General features: G+C 32.2%; 1 protein-coding gene across 1 annotated transcript; it reads left to right on the top strand.

The window, feature by feature from the left end:
- The first annotated feature begins 9,729 nt into the window (after nucleotides 1-9,729).
- LOC108481898 (uncharacterized) lies at nucleotides 9,730-10,584 on the top strand. Its single transcript, XM_017784964.1, has one exon. The coding sequence runs from the start codon at nucleotides 9,730-9,732 to the stop codon at nucleotides 10,582-10,584; it is 855 nt and encodes a 284-aa protein (XP_017640453.1).
- The last annotated feature ends 1,032 nt before the right edge of the window (nucleotides 10,585-11,616 follow it).

Below are 11,616 nucleotides of genomic sequence, written 5' to 3' on the forward strand. Positions count from 1 at the left end.
GGTCATAGGTGTAGGACACCTCTTTGTTGGACCAAGTTAGGTGAAAGAAAAGTGTTCAGTCTAAATTTAGTTCAAGAGATTGAAAGTATTGTTAAGTTGATTCAGGATAGATTAAGAGCGGCATCGGATCGACAAAATCCTACATTAATTTGAGGAGGAAAGATATAGAGTTCAGTGTTAAGGATCAGGTAATCCTTAAGGTATCATCGTGAAAGAAGGTTTAGAGACTTGGTCGGAAGGGCAAGTTAAGGCCAATATTTATTGGACCTTATAGAATCCTTAAGAGTATTGGACCATAAGTTGGAGTTACCTCCGAAACTGGACTGTATCCATTACGTGTACCCTGTTTCTATACTGAGGCAATACCGATCTGATCATCTCGTTGGTTTCAATTGAGAAGATCGAGGTGAGACGAGATTTATCATTTGATGAGGAGCCAGTCCAAATCTTGGATCATAAGGTTAAGGTATTAAGGAAAAATAGATTCCAATGGAAAAAATGTTATGGAAAAATCGTGGAACTAAAGAAGATACTTGGGAACCTGAATACTCAATTTGTCGACAATATCCCCATCTATTCTGATCATGTAAATTTTAAGGACAAAATTATTTTAAAGACTGTAGAGTTGTCACACCCAATTTAAATTTAATTATTGACAATTCTTGATCAAGCGAGCATTTTAGTCTAGTGCTTGAAAAAGAAGTTAAGTTTCCAAGTGGACCAAGTTTAATTTCACACTCCACCTTATTTTTTTTTACAGATTTTTGCAATTAAATTCTTGGTCAAACACCCCATTATTGTCCCTTCCTAGTTGCATTATAAGGAAGATTCTTTCCTCCCTTATATTGATCCACTTTCCCTTATTATTTCTTTTTCCACTCCTTTTGTCCCCCTCATTGATCCACTTTTCACTCCCTTGTCTCCCTTTCTTTCCAATTGTAAGCTAGATTCTTGTAGCCTATGTACTCTTTTTTTTGTTTTCATTTTGTAAAACTCTATATTTTCTCTTTTTTCTCCTCCCTATCATCCACCTTGTGTTGCCCCTATTTGGTTGTTCTCTACCACTTTTTTGCTTCTTTTTCTTTTATTTTGTGTGTCCATCATCTATACCACCACCATACGCCACTCCTCCACATTTGAACTACCCTTGCACCGCCCCTCTTAGCCACTACCACCTTTTAAAGCCACCGTCTCTATCACCTTTTACCACCTCTTTTTTCTCTCTTCTCTTCTCATCTCTTCACTCAATTACTTCCCCTTTTTTTCTCATTATATATTTGCTCTCCTTCTATGGAGTTTATTTTTGTTTTAAACTCTAAATAAAATAATCTGATTTGGATAATTATAGGACTTAGAGGAAGTTAATGGGTAGTTTTTAAAACCAAAGTATAGGAGAGATTATCTCCTAAAATTTCTCCCACTCTCTTTCTCTCTCTTTCCCAATTTTGTAGTCCATTTTCCCCATAGCTTTCACGTTTTCCATTTTTTTTCTTTTATTGCCATAGTTTTTCCTTTTTCCCTCTCTTCCAATTTTTCCCCTATTGTTTTCTTTTATATTTTTCTTACATCTTTACTAATCACCTCTATTATTTGTTGTCACCCTTCTATTGATTTTTGTTTTCTTTACGGTCCTCTCTGTCCATTCGTGTTGTCAATTCTTCATCGATTTGTTGTTCTATTTTAGGTAAGTGTTAGTATTCGTTTAGTAAAGATTTGGTATTGTTCTCTTTTCGTGATGAGGTAAGAGGGAGAGTTGACTATTTGGATTGAATTGGTTCTGATAAGTTTCTATGAATTTGTTAGGCGACTATTATGGAGCTAAGAATTTGTCAGCGAGCTAAGTATGGTTTAGAACTACTTTTATTTGCAAGAGTAAGTGACCAAACATCAAAGTTGAGGGCTATTCATTAATTACTTTTGTGTCAAATACTTATTTCGATATTGATACTTAGTTTTTAATCGATGTGATTTAATGTCGTATGTAGGATTTGGGGTGTGCTATTTCTGTGGGTTATCAGAATTATCATCAGATGTGTGAAACTAACCCGAAAACTCGTCTAGAACTCGAAAAAAACTGAAAAATAATGGTTGTTTCAAAATTGTATTACGTCACACGACCGTGTGGTTGGCCATGTGACAGTCCGTGTACACCACAAGAGCATGTGGTCAGTCATGTGGATCACATGGGCGTGTGTGATTACACGGGCAATTTAGGTAGGCTGTGTGGAGTACACGGAAGTATGTGATTAAACAGTCTGAATAAATAGGTCTTGTGGGCAACATAGGTTGGCTTGTCATGCCGTATAGGCCATACGGGCTAGCTTGTTGGGTAGTGTGGGAAATTTCACCTAGGCTCGTTTGACATTAAAATTTATAATTAAAGGTGAGTATGGACCGAGTCGGGCCGGGCTCAACTAAAATTTTAGGCTGTTTGCTAGGTCCAGGCCTAGCCCAGCCCGACCTAAAAAATGGGCATAAAATTTTGCCCAAGCCTGACCGAGTTCGCCCATATTAATTTTTATATTATTTTTTATATAATTTAAAATATATATATATATAATGCATCAAAAATACTAAAATATCAAAATAAATATTTTCCAACAAATTAAAAATAAATTTAAAAAATATATACTTAAATAACACTAAGATAGATGCAATTTAACAATCAAATGTCTCTAAAATAATAACAAAATTAACAAATGTCTTTAAAATAATAACAAAATTAACAATAAAATAAATTTTATTAAAAATGGTAGCAACATAATTGTAAAATGGTAGCAAAATAGGGAGAAAATAACAAGAAAATAATATTAAAAAAAGAAGATTTTTTCTTTTAGTGTATTCGGGTCAGGCCGGGCCGGGCTCGGGCCAAAAAAGCCTTACCCGAGGCTTGGCTCATTTTTTAAACGAGTCTTATTTTTTTGCCCAAGCCTATTTTTTGGGCCTATAATTTTGCCCAAACCCTCCCAAATTTTGGACGGGCCTTCGGGTTGGGCCGGGCGGCCCGACCCATGATCAAGTGTATTTGTAATTAGACTATTCGTGGGGTCCATTTAACTTCAATAAGACTCGAAATGTAACATTTGTCAATATGTGTCAATTTGTGATGTAGTTAAGGTAGGTGAAAAACTTATGTACGATCTATGTTCTGATAACTTTGAAAGCATAATTATGTGTAAGAACATTAATGACACCTATATGTAAAATAATTGTTAGTATAAGCAATATGATATGTTATGATATGTAAAAAAGTATGTTTAGGTATGCATGTCATACCTTTAATGTGATATTTATGTATGTTATTACGATTATGCATGTGCATTAGGTGGGTTGATATGATGGAGGAAGTGTTTTCTGGCAGTATTACTGCAATTCTAGCGGTTAAACCCCAATATTTGTTTGGTAGCTCAGCAACACCATTATGAGTGGTATACCACCAAGACCCAATGTGATTGGATGGATGGACTCTTGTAGTCCTATTTGGTGTGATTGGTTTGACGGAGTTGGTGTGTAGTGGATGGAGGTAGGATTTGTTTTGATTTGATATGACATTCTGATCAAATATGTTTATGAAAATATGACATTCTAATCTAGTATATGTTTCTAGAAATACGACATTTTGATATGATATATGTTTCTGGTAATATGACATTCTGATATGATATTCATATATGTGCATGTTATAAATAAAAATTTTGTTTATGGGCTGAGTCACACATTGGGCTTCTAGCTCACTCATTTGTTTAATACATTTCAGGTGATCTTCATACTTAAGATCAGACGACTTGCGGGAGCTTGGATTGGCTTTCCACATGAGATGGTTCGAGTTATTTTAATTAAAACTTTTGGACTTTTGATTTTTGGACTAAATTTCAGATTTGGTTTTGTTTTTGGGTTTTGATTTGTTCGTCGTTTTTTGGGTGTTCTTAAATATAAAACTGTAAAATTATATGAATTTGAAAAATTGGAATTCAGTTTTCAAAACTTAAAATCTCTTAAAATAACCGCTGCAAAATTATGCATCAAGCTAAATTTTTTTTGTAAAATGAGTAAATTCTGCGTATGAGGTTTTTTTTTTTTCTAAATCACAATGTAAAAGTTTTGCCAAAAGTTAATATTTTCAAATCATTTTATTGCTAAAGTTAGAGTGAAATTTCTAAAAGTTTCTGTTATTTTTATAAGTAAATGTTTAAGAGATCATGCTGTGAAATAGGTGTTTTCAAACTTGAAAATTTCCTGAAACTCGTATGAGCTTAACTAAATTAAGATTTCAGATCACAAGATTTGTAAGCTAGATTTTTAGTTTTTTAACCGATTTAATGTAACTTCTCCATATTTAACCATAACATCTAGGCTGGATTTGGGGTGTTACAGTTTATATTTCAGGTGTTGCTATTTAAGTTTGTTCACCGAGAGGGATAAGTTAGAAGTATGCCAGAAAAATGGCAAACGAGGAATACTATGCATACAGCGGACCTATTTGGACAAGTGGCATATTGTAGGATTATGCCATATGAGTCTATTTTATTAAACTTATGTATTGTGATAAATTTTTATAGATATGATGTATGATGTTTAAAAATGTTTCCCTGTTTCTTTAATAATGAATTATGGTAAATATTAAGGAAAATGTCTTGAGTTAAAAGTATAAGAAGGATGTTTAGTAATTTTGTTAAGTGAATTGTGTAAAAACACTCAAGATTTAGACCTGGAATATCGGGTCGGGTTAAGGGCGTTACAAACTAAACCCTCTGAACTTCTCTCGAATTCCAAACAAATATTGGATGTGCCCCTCAAATACTTGAGAATCCACTTAACTACTTCCCAGTGTAATTTTTTGGGTCTAACCATGTATCTACTTATAACACCAACAGCCTGTGAATTATCGTGGTGAGTGCAGACCATGTCACATCCCAAAATTCAAAGTAAATTCGTACTAATGATTCACACTCAGACATACCCTGATCTAGTTCTGTACACATATCCATAGTGATAATTCACTGCGTATAACATCCAGATGAACTCTGTATCATGCTTTAACATAATTTCATAATTCAAAATTATATTAACTCAGATTTAAAATAATTTAGAAGAAGATGCGATACCCTCTTACTTTTTATACTTACAGATCATCAGAATATATACCCCTTTTGACAAACCAATACACATATCTTTTTCATGGAAAACCCTTGAAACTTTCTTCAACTCTTATTCCAGAGTATATCAATACCTTATCTTGGTTATACTTGTTACAGAACTACTAGAACTTACTCATATCTTACCATAGAAACAAACATTCAGATTCATAGCTTACCAGATATTCTTGACAGTTCACGCCACATAGACTGAGCAGAATACACCATACAAACAATCAAATAGAACATTTCACTAGGGCGATCCATTTAGAATTTGCCACAAAGGCATCCCTTTCAGAGTTCGCCACACAAGCTATTCTTTTCAGAGTTTGCCTCACAGGCTATTATTTTTACAGTTCGGTACATAGGCTATTCTTTTCATGGTTCGCCACAGAGGCTATTCTTTTCGGAGTTCGCCACAAAGTATATTCTTTTCATAATTCACCATAAAGGCTATTCTTAATTGTCATGTTTACTATATGGATTTGTCTAAACTCACATTATGTGAGGTTTTCCCATCATCATCTTGGGACATGAAGAAAACCTCATTGGATAATCATCATTCCTTAATTCTTATTTAGAGGACGTCATGACCACAGATTTTTCCTTCAGAGTTTATATCAGAATTCATGTTTTCAGTCTTGACGGGCTGTATTAGACACACCGCAGTGAACAAACATAGACTCTTCATGCATTTACATAATCTAGATTCGACCTTTTACATCAGTAACTTATACCCAATCAGAACACTTACATATCTCATAACATATTTTTCAAACATATACATACTTCCTATCTTGTACATACTATATATTTCATGGTTTAAGATTCCTAGTTCGATCACTTTTGTATCAGCCTACTTCAGTATGAACAGTATTCATGCAAGAGATAGAGTAAACACTCACATGATACCAACGTACAATAGATTGAACTCCAAATTCAAACTTCCATCGTGAGACCGTAACAACCACTATTTATAAAACATAAGAATATCATCATTACTCTTATACATACAAGTTGCTTATTATTTCAATCGTTGTCAATCCCATGCAGAAACTTTATACTTACAATCTTACTATTCAGTTACCAAATGTAGATTTCCATATTTAGAACTTAACACGCAGAGCTGAAATACGTACCCTGATTCAAAGTAACTACTAGTTATAAAAGAACCTTAGCCTCTAAATCATCGAGGTAGGATACATTCAGATTTAAGGAAGGTTTTAATAGATAATACTTAAGGAAGAGGTAAAAAGAAGAAAGAAGAACCCCTTTCAAAACACATTCTCACATATAAATATGACTCATCTTGCTTAGTGGAATTTAACAAGTGTCATACGTATCTGAACTTGCCTTCTTATTAGCCACAGTTTTCGAGTAAAATATAAATAGGTTTCCTTTATCAAACTTATTAGGCTAAACTATACAGTTGGTTTTTAACCAGATTACTTAAAGTCTAACCAGTACAATATTCCATACAAATCAAGCGTCCTAAACCTTTGGCGAACACTCATCCCATATTTATCAGCCTAATTTTCAGTGATGTCGGAAATAATGATTTGAGATCACTAAATCCGACGAGTGAGTTTGAAGAATTTAATAAATTAACATTTCTGAGTTAAGTATGGCATTAGAAGTATTTTTGAATTAGTAATTTTGTGATTTAAAAGAATTTATAAGATAAATTGGGTCGAAAACGAGGTATCGAGACCTCGAATTCATAAATCGAGTCATAAATACTTTTAGAAATATTAATGGAGTGCTAATGAGTTAGTATTAAAGTTTCGTTAGGAAATTTTAACGTTTTGATAGTTAATTAATTAAAAAGAACTAAATTGTAAAAGGTGCAAAACTTGCTAAAGTGATTAAATAGCTTAAGTGTCTAAAATGGAAGGATTTAAAAGGCAAATAAACCCATATTATATGGGCTAGACGGTATGGACAAGAAAATAAGCAAGAAATCAATGTGAAATAAGGGTAAAATTAGAAATTTTGTAAATTTATCAAATAAAACAAAGATTAAATTGAAAAATCTAGATTTTTTTTCATCTTTCATTAGCCAAAACGCCATAGGAGAGTTCACAGGCAGGTTTTTTTATATTTTTTCATCATGTGAGTTCAATTCTTGCTTTTTCTTTAAAATTTTTATGTTGTTGTGACTTTTACAATTAGGTCCAATTATTAAATTCATTTGTTTTAGGCTCCATGAGTGATTTTGAAAGTTACCATGTATGTGTGCTGGAATTTTATGATGAATTAACATGGATTTGAAGCTTTAATTTCATTATATGATGATTTTATTAAGTGATTTTAATAGAAAATAATTTTAGGACCTAATTGTGAAAAAGTTGTGAATTAGGGTTTGGTGTTGAAATTTTGTGTATCAAAGGCTGTATAGTAGCTTAAAATAATTAGATAAAGTGTTAATTGAGAAAAATTAGCTCAATTGATGAGCAAATTAAGAAGGGACTAAATTGTAAAAATTATAAAATTTGGGGTAAAGTGTCATTTAAAAATATTGAAGGGCATAAATTGTGAAGTGAATTAGAATTGAATTATATGCTAATGAATGGAAAATTTTACATTATAGATCGAGAATCCGAAGATAAACACGAAAAAGAGAAAATTGTCTATTAGTCCTTGAATTCGTACAACTTCTACAAATTGACCCAGCTAAGTTTATATGGTTGAATTTTCATGTCTAATTGTTAATTTAGGAATGATATAATGTGTTATTTCATATTTTAGTTATTGAATTATAAATATTGTAAAATATAAAAATCGAATCGAAAGTTCAAATTGAACAGGACACGGGATAGAGTACGATCATCCGTGACCAATGACAAATTGATGGATAAGACCATGGTTGGACCATGGAAAAGTGTGGAATGTAAAACCATAGCTGGGTTATGGCATTTCAGTGAAAAGACCCTAACTGGGTTATGGCATTGTGAATGTAAGATCATAGTTTGACCATAGCAGTATATGTGTGTACGTGTAAAACCGTAGTTGGGCTATGACATCATAATTAAGTGAAAGACCATAGCGGGGCTATGGCATTGTGATATGTATAAGACCATGGCAAGGTTATGGTAATATATGTGTAAGACGATAGTTGGACTATGGCATTAAGCAAACGATATACTCAAATCCGTAAAACATTCTATAATTTGACAAGAATTGATAAGTGTTATATGAATTAAAGTGATAGAATTCAATCATTTGTGATATTGAGCTCAATCAAGTAAATTCATCATTTAAGATTGTGATTGGCAAGGAATATTAATGAAATACTCTATTTAATGTTTCGTTATTTCTTGTTTGGTAATATTTATTTTAAAGCCTATGAACTTACTAAGCTTTCATTGTAGATTAACAAGAGTTCGGAGGATCAGATCAACACATCGGGCCACATCATACAGATTTCACCGGTAGATTTTGTAATACAATTTATGGTTTATATGATATGTATAGGATTGAATGAAAAGGAAGTAAACATGTAATATGGTTATGAATGGCTCCTATAAATATATGTTAGTTTATATGCATGTATTTGACAGTATTTAATAGTAGACAATGAATGAAATTACATGGTAAGTTTATGCAAATGAGTCGTGTGATGACACATTAGGTTTAAGACTTGATTTTTTACTTGATTTGGTTGCTTGGTTGGGTTGTATTGGTATAAGGAAATGTTGTATGCAGGTTGATATTGGAAAGGGTGAGAAAAGTAACCTTAAAATAGCCTATTTTCGTCCACACGGGTAGACACACAGACGTGTGTCTTAACCGTGTGTGACACACGGCCTGGCACATAGGCATGTGGTCCAGTCATGTGTCCCCTTCATCTTAAATTTGAGAAACAGAATGCTCAGAATTGAGCACACGGGTAGAAACCCAGGTGTATGTCCACACGGCCTAGAACACGGGCGTGTATCTTGGCCGTGTGAAAACTACACCTTCATGTTTTGCAAGTTAGAGAGTTACATGGGTTAGAGACATGGTCGTGTGACTTGTGTCACTTGGCCATGTGAACCATACGGTCTACCCATACAGGCGTGTGACCCCTATACATGAGAGAAATTTTTAAATGTCACGAAAATTTTCCTATGTTCCCGAATTAGTTCCAACCCGATCCTAATATTCATTTTGGGCCTAGAAGGTCTATTCTAGGGAATTATGGATAATACCGAAAAATGATTAGTAATTGATATGAATTATTTGTAAATGTTCTGAAAACTTTGGTAATGCTCCGTAACCCTGTTCTGGCGACGGATACGAGTTAGGGGTGTTACATTTATTGGTATCAGAGTCTCGGTTTAGTCGATTCTCGGAACAAATGTGACTGTAAAGTTTCAGAAATACATGCCATATAAATCTGTGATAGTGTGATGTGTATGATTCGATCTAATCCTTATTTTTCTTATAGATTATAAAGATGCCAGATAGACTTAAACGTGCTAAACAGGAATAAGTTAACAGTAGAGTGCAGAACTCTGAACAAGGGACAACCGGTAATGTTCCAATTTCTCTAATGCGAGAACAAAAACTCAAAAACATGATTTATGGATTTATGAATCAGTGGTATAACGAGATGATACAAGAAAAGAATCAAGCTCAACAACCTCCTCCCCCTAATGCACCACTAGTAGCACCTCCAGTTGCTCCTTCACCTCCTTTGACAACTGAATCTAGTAAGCGAATTCCAATAGAAAAGCTCAGAAAGTTTGGGGCCAAAGAATTTCAGGGAAGATTGGATGACGATTCAATCAAAGCTGAATATTGGCTACAGAATTTAGTAAGAGTTTTTAAACAAATGGCTTGTTCTCCAGATGATTATTTAAGATGTGCAATTTCTTTACTAAAAGAAGAAGCATACAATCAGTGGAAGACTATAGAAACAGTGGTACTTGAAAATAAACTTTATTGGGAATTTTTCCAGAGTGAGTTTAAAAAGAAATATGTCGGTAAGAGATATCTAGACAAGAAGAAGAGGGTATTTCTTGATTTACGACAGAGGAATCAGTCAATAGCTAAGTATGAAAGAGAATTTGTATGCCTTAGCAAATATGCTCGAGATATTGTATCGATTGAAGAGGAAATGTGTATTAGATTCGAGGAAAGACTAAATGATGAGATCAGAATGATGATTGGGGATATAGAAATTGGAGAATTCGTTGTTTTATCAGATAGATCCCAGAAAATGGAAGAAATGTATAATAGAAATATGCAACAGGAAAGAAGAAGTAAAGAATCTTATAAGAGAAGTTCTTCAAAATCATTCTCAACATTTTCGGCTAAAAAGTTTAGAGGTGATTCAGGTCGATCCAACTCAATGCCAGAACGATCGAATAAGAACAGAGCAACTCCGCAAGGATTTAGGGCAACCATTAAACCTGTAGCTTGTAATGACACAAAATTCATGGGCATCGAAAAAAGTAAATTATAAGGCCTTTGTCTCAGTAAACCGAACCTGTAAATAATTATTAGAAATACCTATGAGTCTAGTAGTGTGTCTAATTAGGTTTTAATTAGGTGAATTTAGCTTAATTAAGAGTAATTAGGAAAAAGGACTAAATTGAATAAGGGGCAAAAGTTGAATTATAGATTGATAAAAAGAAAGGGGGACCAAAATGGCAAATATGCCATTTGATATAATTGAGGCGGCAATTAGATTGAAAAATCTGAGATTTTTCTTAGGTATATATATTACTATTAATTGATTATATTATAATTATATTATATTATATTATGAAACAGATTAAATAAATACAAATGTATGGTAATAAAAATATACATGTGTAAAAATTATATTTGTACAATTGTAATTTAAATACATAATTTACTTATAATTTAAGTATAAAGATATTTTATGATCATTAATTATATTAAAAGATTTTTATATGATAAATAAATTAAATTCATGACAGATGATGATATACAAATGTAACAATGTATAAATGTACATTTGTAACATATGTATTTGTGTATTAAACAAATACTTATTATATTCATTATTTAATTGATATTATATTATTAAATTAATGAATAAATTAATACGTTGACAAATGTATGATGTTAATAAATTACATATGTAATAAATATATGTGGACAATTGTAAAATACTAATGTATTTTCTTGTAATTTAAGTAAATAGATATTTATTGTTTATTATTAAGTTAAAAGATATTTATTAATTAAGTAATTATTTTATAAATTTTTTAAGATTTTTATGTGATAAATAAATTAATTTATGACAAGTGTAAGGTATTGATTAAGTACAAATGTAAGAAACTATATGTATACATTTGTAATATATCATTAATTATATAATAGATATTTAGTATAGTTATTATAATATATATATATATATAAAAGATATAAAGTAAATAAAAAGGAATGAAATAAAGAAAAGAAAAAACAGTGAATTTCGAAAGCAAGGAGAAAGAAAGAAGAAAAAGAAAGGAAAAGGGGAAATAGG

Source organism: Gossypium arboreum, chromosome 1 (assembly GCF_025698485.1).
Source record: "Gossypium arboreum isolate Shixiya-1 chromosome 1, ASM2569848v2, whole genome shotgun sequence".
Classification (NCBI taxonomy): domain Eukaryota; kingdom Viridiplantae; phylum Streptophyta; class Magnoliopsida; order Malvales; family Malvaceae; genus Gossypium; species Gossypium arboreum.

What these genes read in the sequence shown, in the direction of transcription:
- LOC108481898 (XM_017784964.1), top strand. Translation starts at nt 9,730, where the DNA reads ATGATACAAGAAAAGAATCAAGCTCAACAACCTCCTCCCCCTAATGCA.